Below are 21,659 nucleotides of genomic sequence, written 5' to 3' on the forward strand. Positions count from 1 at the left end.
TATATCCGGGGACCTCCTTATGGGGTCGTAGTGATGTAATACATTAACTTTTTTACACACAATGCTTGATAAGGTCCGAAAATATTAACAGTGCTAAAGACACAAAATGGAACCTTACTTTCATCACAAAAAAAACTGACTAATTCCAAAAATCCACAGATGTCCCTTGGAGCTTAAGGCCCTCTTTAAAAGACCCTGGTACCATCTCGACTCATATTAGCCACAAAAAAATGTGTGACTACCAAGAAAAACCTAAAACTACACTTTTTCTAAGGCACTTCTGTTTGAAATACTATGAGACCAGTATGTCTTCCTGTCCCTTGGACACTAATTGATTAATAGTTAAATACATATCATATGATAGGCAGACATATAGGACTGATGGGGCAGGCAAGACTTGTATGAAAAGAAAGGCCAACAGACAAACCAGTAGACAAACAAACTCACATGCATTCATACAAACAAAAAGACGGCTACACAGACAAGCAGGTCGAGCAAAAAGAATAGGTAAGAGAGATAATTCAGATAAAACACACTGAAAGACAAAAAGTCAGAACAGGCAGAGGAACTGGTCAGCCATATAGACGGACAGATGGAGAGATCGACAGACATGTCCATTGGTCTCCCTTCACTTTGAGGTACCTTACTATCGGGCATTTATGCACTGGAAGGAACGAGGCATATTACTTTCATCCTGGGATGTGGCTCACAACTCTCAAGTCTGCTGCTGCAGCGCATTAACAATTACAAACATATTGCTCTATAAACGCCACCGTTTTTTTGCTCAGCATACAGTTTTGTCAACCTCAATAACCCGAAGCAGCATTAAAAATTGCATTCACTTTTTCTTACATTAAATTACTCCCAAGATTTATAAAAACGTTTGCCACAGAGGTCAAGAGTGTAATCGTATCACACCAGTGACCCCGAACATGCGGTCCTCCCACAACTTTGCCTTGAAACCCATTTTCTGCTGAAAAATGTTTTGTCATTTGATCGAAAGGTACAGCACGACAACGAAGACCCCGCCACAACTAAATTGGCTTGATGCTCACCAAACATCATCCATTGAAGGTGCAGAGTTACAGAACCCCGCTAAAAAGCTGCTTTCCTTAAACTGAGCGGCGGTGCACTCACCTGAGGCCCAACTGGGAATCCTGGGTGCGAGTGGCCGGGCTGATGCTGGTCGCCAGTGACTGTGTCGGGCTGTGCGGCGCTTCCTCTGGCCCCTGTAACGGGATGACAAAGTCTATCGTTAATGACCGCGGCCCACGGGATCCGCGCGCGGCGCTCCGCGCTCGGTGTGATGTCACAAGGCATCAAGCGGCGAAGCGCTGCCTAAGTGGCTTATCAATAACGCGCGCGCTCAACTCACTTATCAGCTGCATAAATTATGCGAACACTTGTCCCGACCAGGCGTCTCGCGCGGGGAGCTACAGCGATCTGACAGCAGTGCAACCGAGCCCGTCATCGCCGGCTTAATGTGGGCTGCATTATACAACAATTTACATACATGGCTGCCCCGTGACTGTGGGAACCGTCGTATCTTTTATGCTTAAGCAAGCAACAGCAATTCTAATTTCACAAATCGCAAGCAAATCTGATACAGAAGCGAACAGCATCCAGCGCGCGATAGCTCAATAAAGCCTGACTGTCTGAATCTCATATATCTGCTGTGAAACAAATTAGTCGCTGTTTTTGAAGCAGCGCCGGAGAGATCCATGTGTTATGAGTACATATTACAGATGTACCTCTCAAAATGCAATATCTTTGGCGCCTTTGCTGAATACCCTTCAGCAGAGCTAAAAAAAAAAACCCCAATGGACTATAATGTACCAATGAACTTCGTCACCTGCAGAGGGCAGCAGAGGAGAGAATGTAGTATGCAAGTAGAGAACCAATGACAACAATGGGGTTTGACAAGCTCTCAAATCCGGTTTTGCGCATTCAAGCCTGCCTCAGTATGGTGGGAGCTATAGTTCATTACTCCTTGATGACCTGTATGGTTGCCTATGTGAAGCCTGTAGGTGGACACTTGCCAGGGGGCGGAAGTCACTTTTGCTAAAAAGGAAACCCATCACAATGGTCATTAACTGGAAAACTTAAGGTAGAGTCGTGGAGACAGTAACTGTAATGAATTTAGAATTGGTACAAGTAACTATTCATCCCCCACCGTCCACCCCGTCCTGATCTAGATGATTCCTGGATGAGTATGGAGATGTAATTGTAATAATGTCATTTACTATTTGTTTTGAGAAATTTGACTCGAAGCGGTTACGGCTTTGTATAGCTGGAAGCCAGAAGAGGCCCAGAACAGTAATATTATGCCCCCACCCCAGTATCTGCTTTCAGTTTCAGGGCAGATGTTGAATATCCAATGACGGCAGATTTTAGAATAAGGATGCCAGAATGAGTGACATGTAATGGTGCCTGCTAAAACTCTCCCTTCACCTAACTGCAGCAACACCCCACCCCCAAGATCAGGGTTTTCATTTTAATGGTTTAAAAGATTCAGCCAATTTTCGGTAGGCAATATGTTCAGCTGTATTACCATGCCAAACATGGCATGATATTAAATTCATTGTATACGAGCTGATTGCTATATTGTATTAGGCATGTTTCTAGTATTATGTCACTACATCTTAGATTTATTTTTGAATTTTTTCCTAAAGATGTGCGTCGGAAGAAGGGAGCTCAATTTCATAACCATAACACTCATAACCATAAAGCTTTTCACTGGCCACTGTCCATACTACCTGATCAGAACTTATTGATGGAAGCATCATGGGCGCACTGCGAAGGTCACAGCAATAGGCGATTGCCTTAGTTCAACGCAGAATGTGAAGAGCCTAGCTTATTTCCCATTGCTTGGTTGATACAGATCTCCAACAATTCTGATTACATGTTGCACCATGGAGCTGAGGACTGAATGCTGTCGATTGGTTCCATAGATTACCTTTTTGTATCCTGGTATTTGGTAATGCGCCGCTCACTCATGTGAGCGGCATCAGCCCCTAACTTGCTTTACAAAGTTGGAGGTTTAAGGACAGTCTCGAATTGAGTCTTTGGAAAGAGTACGAAGGGAGATAGACATGAGCCACGACAAATTGCTCTGGATTAGGATAGCAAGATCAACTGTGTGGAGTTTATGGGTTGGAGAAACAGTTATTGTCAAACCATTGGGTTGCAGCTCTACAAGGTCAAGCTATTGGATTTGCTATTGCTTGCTGCCTATCATGTGCCAAGTGAACCTATTCCCAGATAGCCACCAAGGCCCACACATGCATTGTGACACATGCACACATGTGCATCATGACACATGCTTCGTAACCTGTAGAGGCGCAGTCATTGTCACCTGTGTTTCAACATGCGTTGTGATCCAAGGGACAAGTATTAATTTACCAATCTAACATGGCACATGACCATTTCAGTAAATTAAAATGTAAAAAAAAGACAAAAAGAAGCACATCCAAAGCAAGAAAAAGAAAGCAAAAGGCACTTATCATAATAATAAGAAGAAAAAGAACAACAACAATAAGAAAATATAAAGAAGATGGATGGATGGATAACACTGGAGCTAGTTGTTGTGCGGGGTGGGGAGCATGAGGAGAAGGGTGGACGAGAACTCAGAATGAAGTGTAAGAGGCAAGCGGCCCAGCAGCACATGGTCCATCGAGCACAATTAATAATGCAATGCACGCAGGTGATTTCACAGCGTGGCCAATGCATCAGTTCACTCTCTTGTTTAAACCGTAGAATTACTCACAGTGATGTAGCAAATGAGTGATCCAGTGTGTGTGAGAGTCTGTGAATGACTGAGGGCACGAGTGGCTGTGAGTTAAGTTTTTTCATGGCACACGTGAGGTGTGTGAATTTTTGAGATGCCAATTTAGGCAAATCCTTCACAAAGAGGACTCCTGGTAGTTTTGTCAAAATATTGATTATTTTTATACAGATCTACAAAAATATTGAATCTAGAATATCAAGTCCTGATATATTGCTTCGTGATAGTGTGGATCAGATGATTTTGTCGATAGATATAAAAATATAATAAATAAATAAATAAAAAACAAGCATTGGCATGGCCAATAGGTCTCGCCTTTGGGACCTTATAAGTGCATAACTAAATACTTATAAGGTCCCAAAAGCGAGACCTATATGCGGCCGCTAAAGTGAAAGTAATCGCGGTAAAGCGTGCGCCCGCGCACATGCACTGTAGCTCTAGGCTGGCCTGGTAGCACTTTTTGGAGCCCTCTCAATAAGTCTCGCCAGACCAGCGCATGCGCTGGGTCAGGCGAGACCTAATAAAGGGGTTGAACCCCCTCCTGCCTTACAGAGGCTCATTCCCCCAATTCTGGGTGGTGGAGGGAAGCCCGGGCAGGGTTTGGTGTGATTCACGCAGAGCTGCTTCAGAGACACACACGAGGACGAAGCCTGGTGTATTTTGTGGAGCGGAGGCTGGGCTCAGGAAAAACCCTTGTGAAGTTGCCTCAATTTTGACGTGTGGCATAAATCGCCGAGTTGAAGAGGCAGTTCTAGGCCAATTAACTCGCCCGCCAAAGAGAAGCACAAAAGACTCATTCTGACACGCCTACACATTTCAGAGAAGGCATTACCAGTTCATGTAAAAGACATTATTCCTTTTTGGCTCAAGGGCATGGGTTCGTAAATAATGAAGACGAGTACACATACAAAGAAATTATTTCAACGAATTAAGCCACCAATGAAATTGACTGCTACATATTATTCAATATACGTCCATCTCCTCTGAAAAGTGTCAATCATAACAACATTTTAAAATGGGGTTAAGCAATAAGTGTGAGAAGCTATTATGCAGAAATCTGTAAATCTGATTAATTTGTAATACTTTTTGTGCAGAGAGACAGAAATGGACATTGCTCTGGGAATACTTACAAGCACGCCTTGGAAATTTGCACATTGATTTAGGAGCAAACTAATAAAAACGCACAGACTTGCTGACATTTTATGAAGTGAATTCTGTCAGAATATGTTTGGCATTTTTAATGACCGCTGTCATTTAATAACCGGCGCTAGCTGACCTCCTGTAATTGGTAAAGGCTCCCCCGGTATACCAATAATGCAGCAAAGTGACCTTTGGGCCTTATTTTTAATATTTGATTTAGTTATATATTATGCTTGAACAAGTGGGAATTTGAGTTGCGGATGAATTATGCATTGCGAAAGTTAAGACATTTTGTAAGTATTCCCATTGTTTTACGTATCTTAGCATTGTAATTTTTAAGAACCACATTCATAAATGGCCCTTTTCAATAGGGAGTCTTGATTATCAATCAATAAAAGCTTTATTCGATTTTTTGCATGAAAATCATAAAAGCATACATAATAAAAAACAGATATTAATTACATGGTCCTAAACTTTACCAATACAAAGTTAAAAAGCAGGCTGTCTCTAAGTTTCCATTCAGGTTGCTTCAAAAACTTCATATAGTAATGGTTTTTCTACATTTGATTACACTTTTTAAAAAGGATACGATTAACCTTGTAAAATATTCATTATCTGAAAATTGTAATAATAAAAAAGCTGGACGACATTGTCTCAGACCCAGCAACCTTAAGATGGGTAATATCCATCTCCTTCTTTGTGTTTCGTAACATCTACAAAATAAAAATACATGTATTGTCGATTGCTGGGACATGTCGTCGCATGGGCAGTTATTCAATATTTTGGACCAATCGTTTGTTATAGGGAAACTTGTTAAATGATGGAAAATCCCTTGTCTAAAACGGGTCAGTAAGAATCTGTCATAACCACTTGATAAGATATATCGGTACGGCTGAATACCATAAGTGGTCAATATCATTTGGTTAGACTGTACCGTAGGTCTTGAATCCTCTGCTGAATATCAATTTTTTTCCAGATGTGTCATGCAGGTTCTTCTAAAATACCTTCTGGAGACAGAGATTATGGGCCACGGGTCATCACAATATTCCAGGTGTCCAAGATCATTCATAAAGTTTTCTATGTATTTTAGCAGTGGATGTCAAGTGCGCGCTGTAGCTTAAGACTATCTTTTATGTTCTCACTATTTTAAAAGTGGTTTTTGAGGAAGTCCAGATCCTGTGCCACAAGAGGGAAGGTTGGACTTTTATTAGGTCCGAAATGTACGGTAACCCTAATTCTGAGTTACATACATAATTAGATTTGCTGCTCGGGACGGCCAATAAAAATTAAATAAAGGCTTTCTCCACCAGCTGTATGGGTTTAGCATCGCAGTCCCCCACACGCACGCACCATATACGGCCACTGTAACACACTTTGCCTGATATATATGCAACATCTCAACGACAGTCTTTCACCCAACTTCCTTGCGAAGTTAGTTAGGGCTGCCATAGCTTTCATGAATAGTAACTTTCTGGCTTTGACTGCCTGGGTCCATGTCCCCTTCTGGTCGAAAAGGATACCTAAGTAAGAAAAAATCTTGTTAAATTCCACCTTTTTATTATAAATAAATAAGTCCCTGTGTGTGTGCTGCCTCTCCCACACTTCATGATAAAAGTTTTTGACAAATTCACGCTAAGACCCAAGTTTTCCATATACGCGGTATAGTTTGTCAGTGCCCGTTGAAGCTCTAATTGTGTTCGGGCCATCAGCACTGCAATGTTCGCATACAGAAGGGCAGGTATAGAACGATTATTTATCTGAGGCAGGTCCTGCAACTGATCCACCAAGGCTTGGCCCAACCCATTGGTATAAAGTGTAAATAAAAACGGTGCCAGGACTCATCCCTGTCCACTTTGAACGGTGCAGTGCATTCACCCATAGCCACATATCGAACCCTTGCTTTCGCATCGCTGTAGAGCTGCCTCAGGAACTATACTAATGGGGCGCCCACCCCCATGCCTGCCAATATCTTTCACAGTTTGACATGCACTACACAGTCAAAGGCTGCAGTTAAATCGAAGAACACAGGGTATAATCTGCCCTGTTTAGCCAGTGTATACTTCCCCAGTAAGATTTTACTGTGTTTTTTTACTGTACTTAGACCCTGTCTAGAGCTGAATTATAGCTCAGGTAGAAAGTTATTATCTTCTGCCCAATCTTGTAGCCGATTGAGTACTATACGCCCGCAACCTTAACCAGCGACAGTCCTGAGTAAATGTGTCTGCTGATTGTGGCTGGATCTTCATTTTAAATATTGTACATTTAAAGGCATGTACAATAAGGACATGGCATATGCAGTTTGTCACAAAATAGAAAAAAGGTACCTCCGGGAGATTTATTCTTGGTATGGGAAGAGGGGGGAAATTGAGACAAAATGATGCAAAAGTTCCCACTTGACCTTTATACCTTCAATATTGCCTCTCCATGCCCAATGTCTCAACCAACGACTACTTCAAATACAACAACATGAAATTGAATTTATGTGTTATTATTTCATTTGTTAGTCATTTTTATCTTATCTATTTTTTCACCAATATTTACAATTGTATTTATCCATTCAAATGTAGGTATTTGGTAAAAAAGTTTCACTTTATTTCATCAAAAATACATATATACAAAAACAGAAACACAATATATTGCACACTAATATATACAGACTGTACATCATAGTGTTTACTGTGTATTCCCTCATATCTTAAATCACTCTCCACTTCAAACACCACACAAACACATTCACACTACAACCTCTCATTTGTGCCCCAGCCTGATCTCACATACACTTTAGAATATGTTTAGGAACGATCTCCAATTTCTTTTGTTGTTGTGGGCTGGGGTTTTCCAAACATACAGTCAACGTACGTTTCGGTGGTATCAGATATAAAAAAACATCTTCATCAGGACCGCACGCTATACACCATAACATATGGAGAAACAATATGGGGGAATCAGACTTTCTAATGTACTTTCATGTTATGCTGGATGGATCACCTCCACATCTCTTTTGATCACTAGGGCTACTGGGGCAATTGCTTTCATATGCCCTTGTTTTTTTTAGACCTGGATTAGTTTTTGTAGTAGACTACTTCCGTCATGCATAGTTATATGATGTTTGCCATCAGTGCAATGTGTGGTTCTCAGGTAAAGGAAGCGGGGTATGCCTCACCAGGATTAGTGCTTCAATTTGTTAGCGGAGGGATCTCGCACCAGCCATGGCTAGCTCCCGCAGCCTGCAGAGCCTGATATGCAGTTTGTCAACCATGCCCATTTACACCCATGTGCAACTTAACAGGAATATTTCAATTGGAGTCAAGCCGTCCTCATTGCTTGCAGGTACCAAGGAAAGCCAAATCCAAGATTAGGTATTTTGGTTGCTAAGCTTCAAAATCAATCCATCAAATAAATTCCAGCCAATACATAATGTATCTCATTAAACACTCATTAGTCGTACAAAACATACACACAGTAAACAGGTGGATAATGGGGGATGTTTGGGGCATAACACCAGCCTCAATAGTTAAAATTCCTGGTTGATCACTTGCGACTCCCAGTCAGATGTGGCAGTGTCTGTGTGAGGATTCACTAGCCATTTGCAGCAAAGATGGGCACGCCCTGAACATGCACAGTATTGGTTTAGGCATAGCCCTACTCCTTCTCCCATACATCACTGGGGAGGTGGAACTGAGGGGTTAATCCACAAGCCTAACCTCTGAGGCGGAAGCCGGAGGTGTTATTCGCTCGCTTTTTAAAACTGTTTAAATTTTTGTGTTGTAACTTATTTTAACTTGGATCTCACCTTGAGCTCTTCTCTGGGCTAATCGCCAAGCAGGCACCCCACAATCAGCGGATCTAGCGCTGCTTCGTGGGATAGTTGTTTCACGGCCGCCATCGCTGCACACGCGAGGCCACGCCCACCTGACAGGCCACGCCCCCCCGCCTATAAAAAGCGCTGACTGATAGCGCGCCCATTGGAAACCAAACCTCTGAGGCGGAAGCCGGAGGTGTTATTCGCTCGCTTTTTAAAATTGTTTAAATTTTTGTGCTGTAACTTATTTTAACTTGGATCTCACATTGAGCTCTTCTCTGGGCTAATCGCCAAGCAGGCACCCCACAATCAGCGGATCTAGCGCTGCTTCGTGGGATAGTTGTTTCACGGCCGCCATCGCTGCACACGCGAGGCCACGCCCACCTGACAGGCCACGCCCACCCCCCCCTTTCCCTAAATGTGCTTCCCACGCAAGCGCAGCGGACGAGCACAGCGGGAGCGCCGTTTGCGCGCCGAAGGCGCGCCTAAGGCAAGCCCGTCTTCGCCCGTCCTCGCCAAGTCATCGCCTCTCGCCAGTCCCCCTGGCCTTTCTCCATCAGCACCCCTTCATTATGACAGGGAACAACTACTTGCCGGGAATCCTGGACGGTCCTGCGCAAACATTACAGGTACGCTTGGTCTCACCTGCCTTCAATGTCAAACTTGTGACTTTACTACGGCCAACCCCCACACTATTCAACAGCTACTAGAGCTTGCCGATACTACCCCCATCACGATTCTCCATCTTAACGTCAGGTCACTATCCAAACACCACCTTGAGGTCAATACCCTCATACAGAGCGAAAACCCTGACGTCCTCTTCCTCTGTGAAACCTGGTTATGGGACGGCACCTCTGCCATACCTAACCTCACGCTACCAGACGACTACCTTATGTCGACCATTAATAGGGATGGAAGAGGAGGAGGTATCGCCATAATTTATAAGAAACAGTTTTCATGTTCATTCGCCAAGGAAGAACTGCCCGACTGTGAAAGTGCATATTTTAAAATCATAATAAATCCCAACTTCACTGTGTCGGGCCTCTACATCTATCGCCCCCCTGGCCCTGCTTCAAAATTCATTGAGGCTCTACTCGAGACAGCAAACTCTTTAGTAACAAAAAACTCTAACTTTACCATCCTAGGCGATCTCAACCTTCACTTTGACCTGCTAAATGACGCCACGATCAAAAATCTTCTCGCTGATCTCTCTGCCTTGCAATTTAATTCCCTCATTCTAGCTCCAACGCATCTAGCTGGTCATATTCTAGACCCAGTATTCACAAACATTGAAGAACTTAAAGCAGAGACACCCTTACCAATGGGATGGACAGACCATCACCTTATCAAACTGTCCATTCTAGTCAACAAAATTAGGCACAAAACTGCACCAATTCGTCGTCTAAAAAGACCATGGCACAAACTTTCAATCAGCGATCTTCACACCACCCGTGGGGATTTCCACCATGACACCAATTCTGATATCAACGCAACCTATAGCGCGTTTCATGACTGGATCACCGGAGGACTTGACGCCCTCATCCCAGCAAAATGGATGTAAGGACGCAACTCACCGTCCAACCCATGGTATAATGACACCCTCAAAACCATGCGCAAAGACTGTAAAAAAGCCGAGCGCTTATGGAGAAGGGAATATAACAACGAAGAAAAATCCAACTATCTACTAAAACTAAAAACGTACCATAAAGCCATCCGCGCTGCGCGAACTGCCTTCTATGCAGACAAAATCGAATCCAGCCCCACCCCTGCCAAAGAAGTCTTTAAACTCGTTCAAGAACTTCAGAGCGGCAAATCCCCCCTCCCTAGTATCTCCTCCGCACAACAATGCGAAGATCTTGCTATGTTCTTTGTCGACAAGGTACAGAAAATCTATACTTCTTTTCCTCAGCGCTCCCACAGCCCTTCCAAAAACCCTACTCCTTCCCCCAACCATACTACCCTGACTCACATCCCGAAAATTTCCATTGACAACCTTACCAAACTATGCCGGAAAGTTAAATCTGGTTCGCCGGCAGACCCCATGCGCCCGGCCCAATTTTTAGAGTCACTCAACTTTTTTCTACCTTCACTTACCTCTATTCTGAACCTCTCCTTAACATCAGCAAGTGTACCACCTGCCTGGAAGCAAGCGTGGGTTTCACCCATTATCAAGAAACCCACCTTAGATTCATCTAAACCGGAGAATTTTCGACCAATCTCCCTGCTCCCATGGCTGTCCAAACTTGCTGAAGCACATGTGAACAGTGCTCTATCCCAGCACATGGTCCAAAACATCATCCTGGACCCATCTCAAAATGGGTTCAGACCAGGCCATAGTACTGAGTCTGCTCTTCTGGCCACCACAGAGCACCTCCGAACGATTTTAGATGCCGGTCAAAGTGCTGCGCTGATTCTCCTTGACCTCAGCGCGGCCTTTGATACGGTATCCCATGATATCCTTCTAAATCGTCTGGAGATATTTGGAGTATCTGGCCACGCATTGGAGTGGTTCCGATCTTTTCTCAAAGACAGATCCTTTTGGGTCTCAGCACCCCCCTTTCTATCTAAACCTCACCCCATTGCACAGGGAGTTCCGCAGGGCTCTGCGTTGAGCCCATCCCTTTTTAATCTTTACGTGCAACCTCTAGCAGCAGTGGCCAAAGAATGGGGACTGACTTTGGTGTCGTACGCCGACGACACACAACTGGCCATCGCTCTTACAGAAGGCCCTTCCATCGCCTCCTCCAGTTTTAAAAACGGTCTCTCCGCAGTAGCCCAATGGATGACAGATAACTGTTTACAGCTCAATGCTGGTAAAACAGAAGTGCTACTCCTTGGCAAAAACACCAGCCTCTGGAATGAGCACTGGTGGTCGTCCTTCCTAGGCACCATCCCACCTCCCAAATCCCTAGTTAAAAACCTAGGAGTTTGGATGGATTCCTCACTCAACTTTCAGGCCCACACCAAAAAAGTTGCTGGCACCTGTATTGGCCTGCTGAGGAGTCTCAGCCACATACTAGGCTTCTTTAACGCCAAGACTCGCCAACTTATTATTCGGGCTACCATCCTTTCGCGTCTTGACTACGCCAATGTACTCCTCCTTGGCGCCAACAAAGGAGAGATATCACGACTCCAACGCGTGCAAAACTCTGCGGCTAGAATGCTAGTCGGCCTCCCCCACAGATGTTCAGCCAGAGCGACCATCCAAAAACTACACTGGCTACCTGTGGACTCCAGAATTAAATTCAAGACCCTCATTATTACCTTTAAAATCATCAAACTGGATACCCCTCCACTGCTTCGACAACTCCTCACCCCCTATGTCCCGACACGTAACCTGCGTTCCTCCAACCAAAACCTCCTGTGCGTTCCGCGCATAAAACTCTGCCGCATGGGCGGCCGCTCCTTTAGGGTCCTTGGAGCCAAACTATGGAACAGTCTGCCGCAATACATCCGCTCCATAGAAAGTCTTTCGGCGTTCCGGAAAGCAATTAAGACGCATCTATTCCCTCTTTCCTAATTCCCTTCATCTTATTTCGCTCAGGCCTGGGTTTTTGCGGTTTCTCTAGCGCCGGGACGCCTCATTGCTGGGGCAGCTGTTTGCGCTCTACCAAAACAATACAATACAATACAATACAATACAAGTATGATGACCTGACAGTTCAAGATGTGCTTCTCTCCTGTCCTCAAGTGCGTATTTCATGGAGGGGTGTTGTTTGGTGTGTTACACCCCCCTAAGAAATGTATTATTTAATACACAGTTGGGTACAGAAGCTTTCAGTCGGGCATGGTAAGGTGTCTTTCGGATTTCACCTGGGATTTTTAAATACTCTCTCAGACAAAAACATGTACTCATCTCACTTCTGAAAGTCTTAAAACATGGTTATTTACAAAATACTGTGTTTTTTAAGTATCCCTCACAATCCACATTCCTTCCTCTTTTCCCTGGCCCTTAAGCCCCTCTCATGCACTGCTTATCATATAATAAATAACATGATATTATAGCATTATTGTCAGAAAATCTGAAGCTTACCTCCCCCCTCTGTCTTACTGACCAGGCTATGCCCCTGCCTGTCCTGTGCAGACCTCTTTCCTGTTTATGACAATAGACACACATTCTGAAGCAGCTTTGCAATGTTGTGAAAGCGGACAACAGGGTATATCAATGGCCCCAGGAAAAAGCTCTTCTATTTTTCCTGAGGATAAGGTAAAATAGGAGACTAAAGCAAAAGTATACTTGACATCCCTCTGTATATTTTTATGCTTTCATAGGGAGGGAGCAAGGACTGTGATTAAAGTCTTCAATGTATTTGTTCATCATTTCCCGCTGCCCATCCTCAGCAGGGCAATTGAGGTCTGTATGTGATTATTCACGTGTCTTTTCTAATTTAAAATATTTCGTTATATTGTTGGGAAAAACAATGTGTTGTTGTTTAATGTGGAGCACTGAAATAGGTAGCACCATAATTGCAGACAGGCTCTTGCGCCTTACACCACAATTTGAGAAGTGGCCTTCATTACTTCCTCTATATTCAAATTTACAAATCAACATTGGTACTTGCTAACGTGGGTTCTAATCGTGTGATTGTAGGAAAAGTGTTGCATCTCCTTACATCTTTAAATTTTAAACATATGCAATGTAAACATGTGTACAAATAATACACCACATTGCACTACGTCATCAAAAATTTAGTTTTTTTTGTGATCTGGTTTTATTCCACGCTCAGAACCTCAACTTTATAAGGACCCTCGAACTGAAAAATGTTCTCTATAATGCTCTCTACTGCCCCCTGATTCTAGGTTCCCACTCTCATTCTTTCTTACTCTTTCAGTGCAACATTTACATTGACATGTTATTTTGCTGGCGTTGAAACCTGGGACCAGCGACTACACACAGATTATGCCAGTTTTTCCAATCTTTTTTTATTACACTCAATAGAGATCACAATGTTGAGCTAGATTGAAAGGTCTTTAAAGATGTAGACTTTTCACTTTACTGCCCTCCACTACTGGCACTCCAAACCCTACCCAGGCTTCCAAATTTCGCTTACCACAGCATGCCAGATGCTCATCCATTCCTTCTCCTCTCGTCACGTTATCACTTTTAGTTTGGTAGATGACAGTGATTGTTGGCAGATCGCAGGCTCACACCCCCAGTCTCAAGGGACTAAGATACACCCCTGACTTCAAAACCCGAAGCTTCTCCAGGTGTGTTTGACACAGTGGCATCTACAGTAAATAAAAAATGGTGGGTTGCGAAGCCGCGCGACTCACCATAAATTTGGGAGCATGATCGCCGCAGAACTCCTCTTAGCTTTTCACGAGCAGGAAGGAAAAGAAAGGGCTTCCTTCCTGCTTGTGGAACACATCTCCAACCAATCCTGGAGATGCTGTTATGCTGTAAAAGCAGCTCCAGGATTGGTGAGAGCAGGCTCAACCAACGCTCATTTTGAGGCTGGGGGCCTGTGCAAGCAATCCCCAGGCTTTTTTTACAGCCTTTGAATTGCTGGGTATACAGTGCGCATGTTGGGCTGACCATCACAAGACTGCCGGCCCATCCTACATGCGCACCGTAGACCAGTGCTGCCATCCTGCATTTGCAGGATTTAGCCCTGCCTCCACCCTCGCACTGTGCACAGCGTGAGCCGGTACAGTGGCATATAAATAAAATGACATTGAAATGCCATCTTATTTATTTGTGTTTGCCTGCTGCACTCTTAATAGGCAACGTGATGCTCCTTTTCCGGGGGAGGAGCCGCCCCTGGTTTGTCATCAGTTTAGCTGGTTTGCAAAAGCATTTATCAGATTCCTTTGGACAGAAAATATCACCTTTAACCTGTTTAGAATTTTGAAAGACACAATAAATTTGAGCTCTGTTCGTTAATGGCCACCCTTACAAGGACTTACTAACAGACTATCTGTGCCCCATTACATAGTAAGAAATCCCCGACATTGCTAAACATGCTGAAGTTAGTAAATATCAGTTTCTGGGAGTTGGGCCTTTGAGATGATCTAAACTGTGTGCATAGATATAGGATTCTGCTTGAGACCTTTGACTTTGCTTGTAAAATAAGGACTCGTGGTTCACTATAAAAGGTTAGGAATGGAAATGTTCTCATTCCCAAGCCTTCCTTCTCATTATCTTTATTCAAATGGCATGTGACCGTACAACCTTTTTTGGACATTGTATTGTGTTTTACTCAGAACCTTTCCGACTCTCTAATTCTTAATAGACTTGGTTGTTTTTTTATTATGCAAGCATAATCTTGTGCAATTTCTGAACAACATGTTTTGCATAAGCCATAATTGTGTTTTCTTTTTTGGTGGTTATGCTTTTTCATGTAATTTTTCTCTTACAGTGGAGTGGTTTGAGTAGAAAATCTCTCAGCAGATGTGTGAAAACTAAGGGCCCGAATCCGATCTCGGTCGGAAGGACTCCAGACGGGTTACGGAACAAGCAAATCTGATTTGGAGCCTATGATTCTGACCGAATCGTCCCCCGTTCCGGATGACCAAGTACGATGCGAAGATCTCGTATGCGCCAACCGAATCGTTGCCGAACCCGACCCTGTCAGCCCGACTCGTTCGCAGCTGATTCGTGCCCTACAATGGAGCCAGCTTCCGAACGAGCGAGTACAATGCACTATTTGGACAGCAGTATCGACTCGGTTTTGCTGGGATGAAAAAGCTGTGGGAATCGGATTTCGAGGGGCTGTGGTAGGCCCCCCTTAACCTGGGGACCTCCGAATTAGTCGTAGGGGGGTACCCATGGGTCTCCCTTTCCATGCATGTGTTTTATGGTGGGCACCATGGGGTGCCTGCCACAGGGTGCACACTTTTTCCCACCCACCCCTTTTTGCAATGGGAGCCTGTGTACTGTACTGGGGTACATGGGCTCCCATTGAGTTCAATGGGATTCCAAGCGAACCGAGTCCGTCACCCTACGGATGCATCGGAATCGGTCTCTCGGACTCGCAGCATGCAATTTGCTAGGAAAGCCTTCCGGATCCGAGTCACACGTAGGGCTTTCCTAGCGAGATCGTAATCGGGCCCTAAGTGTGCTGTGAATGCAAGATGTTTTCTGCTGCTGGTATGTTGTGTGATTTCTGTATGTGAGTTATGCCTTACAGTTCAATTTTCATCTGAGAAATTGGCCAAGTACAGTCACATAATATGCAAACTTTCGATGTTTAGGAAACTTAACAATATTACTCCATCTCATACTCCTGACCCTTGTCTGTCTTATGCAGCAATGTGAAATGTAAGGAAATTGTAATCAAAAGGTTCTGTTGAGTACCACCCTGACAACAAAATTCAGGTGCTCTTTCATGATAACAGCTTTTGTACACTGCCAGAACTCTCTCTATGAAAAAGATAGTCTAACTGCACTGAGACTTTTGGAAAGGAGCCATAGTGATAAGCATGTGTAATCATCACATGTTGAAGCTGCTTCCCTACTCTCAGGAGGTATCCGGATGTCTCTGCTGTGCTTCTTATTTACACTTAAATTTTCCAAACTATCAATTAATGTGTACATCTTCTTGTAATGGGATGGTTCTCATGACACTACTATAAAACACAATGTGTATGCACTAGAAGAGTTTTAATATTATTTATTTAGGGCACCCAAATTTTCACCCCAGAAAAAAAACATATATCAGTAGACCAGTGCAAAAACGAATAGACAATTAGTGAAGGTTTCGTAAAAGGCCAACTGATAGAGTGGATACACTACAAGATGTAAATACTCAAATCAGCCAACCCAGTGTGTGCACTTTCTGATCCTTTCAGTCTCTGTATCTTCAAACCTCAGACTCTCTTGTCATATATTCTGTCATGCATGGCAACACTTTTTGATCTTTCTCCCATCACAGACACATATCTAATCTACTTCAAGTTAGCTCTAGTCATACCACTGCTAAAAGAAATGCACGACTGACCCATGCATTCCTGCCAATTACTGTCTCGTCTCCATACTACCTTTTTCCTCCAAACTAACAGAATGACTAGATTTTACCACCTCACTGCTTTCATCACCACCCATAATCAGCAAAATCCCTTTTAATCTGTTCTTGACATAAATAGTCTTTTCACATATGTCCAGTTTTATAACACCTGTCCACCACAATTGCCTCTACTCCATTTTCATACGTCTTGATCTCCCTGCTGCCTTTGACACGGTCCCTCACCACACTCTAATGTCCACACTAGTCAATCTTGGCATCAAGGACCTGGCACTAATATGGGTTTCATCTTTTCTCTCCAATTGCTCTTTTTCAGTATTTTAATGTTTCTCACCTTTCACCTCCACAGTTCTACAAGTGGGAGACCCACATGGTTCAGCCCTAGGGACACCCCATATCTCCCTCTATTTTTTCTCCCTTGACCATGCACCAGCTCATTTGGTTTTTCTTGCCACCTCTTCGCCTACAGCACACACATCTTTCTATCTCTTCCCAAGCTCACTTCCCTCCTTTATATAAACATCTCCAAAAGCCTCCTGCCATCTGTCACAGGGTGGCAATCAGATACTAGTAAACTAAAGTCCTCTAAAGCAGAAATCATCTACTTCTTGACCACGTCATCATCTGCCTCTTTTCCACACCATATCCGATTCTCCTTATATGTTATCACCCACAACCTCAGCCTATCTGCTTAATAAGAATACGGTGCATTCCCAAATCTAAAGTGTTTTCAAGTGTGATCCATGCAGCTCCTAAATCACAATGTGTGCATGCATCACAAGAGAAGCTCTTTCGAAACATAGAATATGCATTTTGTTGCAACTAATCAATGTGAGTGAAAGCAAAAATGATCTGGTATACCAATGCTCAACATGAATTATCAACGTGTTACGATGTTTACCCGCTTTGTCCCAGGTTCCATCCCAGTTTCCACAACTACCAGTTCTTACAAAAGTATGCATTGAGATTTCTGGTCTCAGGACAGTGGTGGATTTTCTGAGTGTGTTTGGCTACTAGCGCCCCATCAACAAACTTACCTCACCATTTTGCTAAATCTAGAAAATGTAACTGGCATGTTCTTTAATAGGGAGGCTAAGTAGATTCTGGCTGGAGAGGAAGTGATTAATTTCTTTATCTAAAAAAATAAGAAGGTGCTGTAAGTCAGGCACCATATTAAACTAAATGTCTCAGGGGTCAACATGCATGGGTACCTGCTTTCTGCGCCCCTGGCCCTCTTTAGAATTACAGAAGGGGCAGGAATACAAGAATAATTTACACTAGTCAGACCCCTTCTGTAATACAGATTAAGCCAGCGCTATATGTGGCTCAGCGTGATCTCAAGTGAGTGTTCCCTCCTTTGCATGGGGGAATCCTTTGCTTTTGTTCCTACACCATATTGCAGACTTGGCACAGAGGCAAAGGAGCTATTAGGTGGCATTTTGACTGTATGCCACAATGACATGATGCACAATTAGTGCAGCTCTGATGGTATGCCTTAGAAGGGGAGAAAAGAGTCCCAAGTACCTCTCAGGCACCCCACCGCAGGCAGGTGCAGTCACTCACAGCACATGCTTGCAGGGGGAATATCTGTCCTCCTTTAATAGCACGCTGGGTTGCCACCTGCACAGTGAAAGATAGACCAGAGGCTTCCCACAGTCGTCACTCCACCTTTCACTAATGCGATGTGCGCCAGAAAACAGGGGAGAGTTTGTTGACATGCTGGGGAAAGCATTTGCTGTAATAAGGTGCGGAGAGGGATAGTGTGCCCTATGCATAATACAGCCCTAGGAATGAAAATAAAAATATTATCTTTAATGAGCACACACAACCTCATAACCTCACACAGAAACAAATTATTGAGCAAATGCCATTCAGGTATCAGCAAAAAGAACAAATGATGGACGGAATGCTGAATAAATCAAACATTCACCCCAAGTCACAGATCTGGGTTCAATCCACCATTTTTTGTTCACCACGCCACCCCAGTTTGGACCGAGCCATACGCAAATCAGTCTTGGCCCTACTCCCCATGGGAGCAGTCCAGCCCGAACTACCGGGCAAGGTCCTTCCTGGACCGGAAACAAGCACCTGGGACCGGTTTCGGGGTATCACACCTCATCAGCCAGGAAAGCTTGAAGAAATGAATCGTACTCCATAAAACTTCTCTTTAATTTAGAATAGTTCAGGTTTATAGAGTTTAAAAGGGACACTTGCAAAGAGGCAGCCATTTTAATCTGCTCGACAAAAAAACATGCAGTCCTGCAGAAGTCCATCAAAGACAGTTGGCAAGAGACTCCGTCAGTGAGTGAACGAGGCATCTAATTACCTTCGCATTAGCACCCTCCCATCACATTGCATTAATTACTGTTAATGGGGTGCCTTATTCAAGGAGACAGTCCTCTTTCCATAGTAGTTACCGTGATGCTGCACTTGTCTTCACCGTCCGCCCACAGCGCGGCTCCTGAGGAAAGATGAAGCGACACGCAGGTCCATGTTTATGATTATGGCTTGGCACACATTTTCTGTGAAATTATGCATGCTGTCCTTTTCGTAGAGGGGGGAACAAAGCAAGCCAATGAACAAGTCGGAAGAAGAAAAACAGATCTGCAGGCCTGAAGCACCTTGCCTGATGCCTGTGTGAGTGTCCTTGAGTCCACTGAAGGTCTGTGTACAAAACTACCTGGCAACAAAGAATTTATTTGAGGTTTAGAGAACAGATCTGTAGGTTTCACTCTGAGACACAACATGCCAGAATAATTTACAAACCTTATTGCTACTGGATAGTGTATAGTCTTATAAGTAACAAGATGTGAGCACAGCTAACTACTCATTATCAGGAGATCGGGTTCTGTAGAATGTGAGGTGAGTACCTCACACAAAATTTATAACTGGGTTGCGGCTTTTTTCTTTAAAAAAGCATTAGCTAAACCTATCTGTGACATTTGTATACTGCATGTGTCTAGTACCATACACATCCGTGCACACATTGACTACAGCCACATTCTCATATGCAGACAGAAGCTTTTGGACATCTATGTATCTACTTACCAACAGGCATACAGAGACCTTTGCACACAGGTCTACAGGCACACATATCACCAGAAATACAAGCAAAACTGCACAGAGATCATCAGAAGTGCAATCACCTATGCACACAGACTCAGAGCCGTATGGGTATCTAGAACAATGTCAGTGAGACGATTTCGGTAGATCGAAGCTGTGATTGTAGAAGCAGTTCAAATTTCGGTATCGAGAGGTCGGTGACCTTCTGTTTTGATTTGCAACACTCCCAGGCATCCTCTCTTTCAGCACATACTGTTGTGGTACAGACTGGTGGGATAATGTATGAATAGAGAAGAAGTCAAAAACACAGGGCCCGATTCACAGAACTAACTTAAGACAAAATCCTAAACTTACTACCATTTTGGTATTCACAGAAGGCACTTACTCATTTCGGTATTCACAGAAGTTAGGAGTCCTAACTTTAGGACTCCTAAATGCCTTCTGTGAATACCGAAAGTCTTAAAGTTAGGATTTTTCTCAGTTTAGGAGTAGTAAAGTTAGGACTCCTAACTTTAGGACTCCTAAATGCCTACTGTGAATACCGAAAGTCTTAAAGTTAGGATTTTTCTCAGTTTAGGAGTAGTAAAGTTAGGAGTCCTAACTTTACTACTCCTAAACTGAGAAGAATCCTAACTTTAAGACTTTCGGTATTCACAGAAGGCATTTAGGAGTCCTAAAGTTAGGACTCCTAACTTCGGTGAATACCGAAATGAGTAAGTGCCTTACCAAAATGGTAGTAAGTTTAGGATTTTCTCTTAAGTTAGTTCTGTGAATCAGGTCCACAGAGGCTCTGACACAAATGACACATATACTAACACATATTCAGTCCCTGGCTCCTCCTTGGAGAAACACTGAACTCCCATCCAAGCCAATGCAATCCTATCCAATGAAATCCACTGCAGTCCAATCCAAACTCCCGTTGAACTCGTTGGATTCACCAACAGAGCTATCAGCATGCCATCCCATTGCTTGCCTCTATAATATAATACATATTAGTACTGCAGCTGAGAAATTGCATCTCTCTCTGGCTAATGTATGCCGCACTTAGTGATGCCAAATCACATAGTGCACGCCGAACAATGGCATATCCAATTATGAAAATGTTTACAGATCATATTTATCAAGTCTATTGTTCATATTGGGTCAAATGTAACCCACAAATTTGTCAACTGAAAATCCATAACTAGAGGCATAGTATCAAGGCCAAATGGAGCGATCTTGCTCCCCTGCGTGCACTTCGGTTTGCATACATTTGCTATGGCAACTATAATTTGTGAAACTAAACATACATTTGGTTTTTATAATGTTTTCAGTTTTACTTAATTACATTTTGCTCCTTTCAGGAGGGTTTCCTGATGACATGTTGTATCACATCTGCTGCATACAATACAAATATTTTAGCTTTTTTATTTTCCTTGCTTCTCAATCTTTAGTATCATTCTTGCATTTCACTGAAGATTCGATGGGTGCCACACAACAAATCATTAGATTAGGTCATGAGGAAACAGCTGCTGAACTACGTTAAATGCGATGACTTGTAATGTAACTCAGTGTGTCTACTTGTGTGGTCATTGATAAAAGTAGTTGTCACATTAGCGTGGTACAGGAGGTAAACTCCATTGCACAATTCTATAAGGATAATGGCATGTTTTGTGTCCACAACAAGTAAGCCTTTCTGCAAGATTACAAATATAGGGAAGGTACATTTTATATATCCTGCAAGTGTCCTTAAATCAGACTAGAACTTCCTTGATCGGTCTCTCACAGCCCATCACAAAGTATGTAGGGTACACCGCCTTTGCTCCAAGTGTTTGTGTTGAGACTGGCCAATGGGTTGATGAGACCATAATGACCCCATTCCAAATGCCCAGAGATTTGTGCTGAAACTGTTCAGAAAATACCCTCT

The 21,659-nt window shown here is 43.4% G+C and overlaps 1 protein-coding gene across 1 annotated transcript in view; it reads right to left on the minus strand.

Moving 5' to 3' along the window:
• Positions 1 to 21,659, minus strand: part of POU6F2 (POU class 6 homeobox 2) — an 884,429-nt gene that overhangs the window by 542,547 nt on the left and 320,223 nt on the right. The window contains exon 2 of the mRNA XM_085607439.1: positions 1,138 to 1,229. Coding sequence (XP_085463565.1) covers positions 1,138 to 1,229 — 92 coding nt within the window. The remainder of the gene's footprint in view (positions 1 to 1,137; positions 1,230 to 21,659) is intronic.

Source organism: Triturus cristatus, chromosome 5_2, assembly GCF_964204655.1.
Source record: "Triturus cristatus chromosome 5_2, aTriCri1.1, whole genome shotgun sequence".
Classification (NCBI taxonomy): Eukaryota; Metazoa; Chordata; class Amphibia; order Caudata; family Salamandridae; genus Triturus; species Triturus cristatus.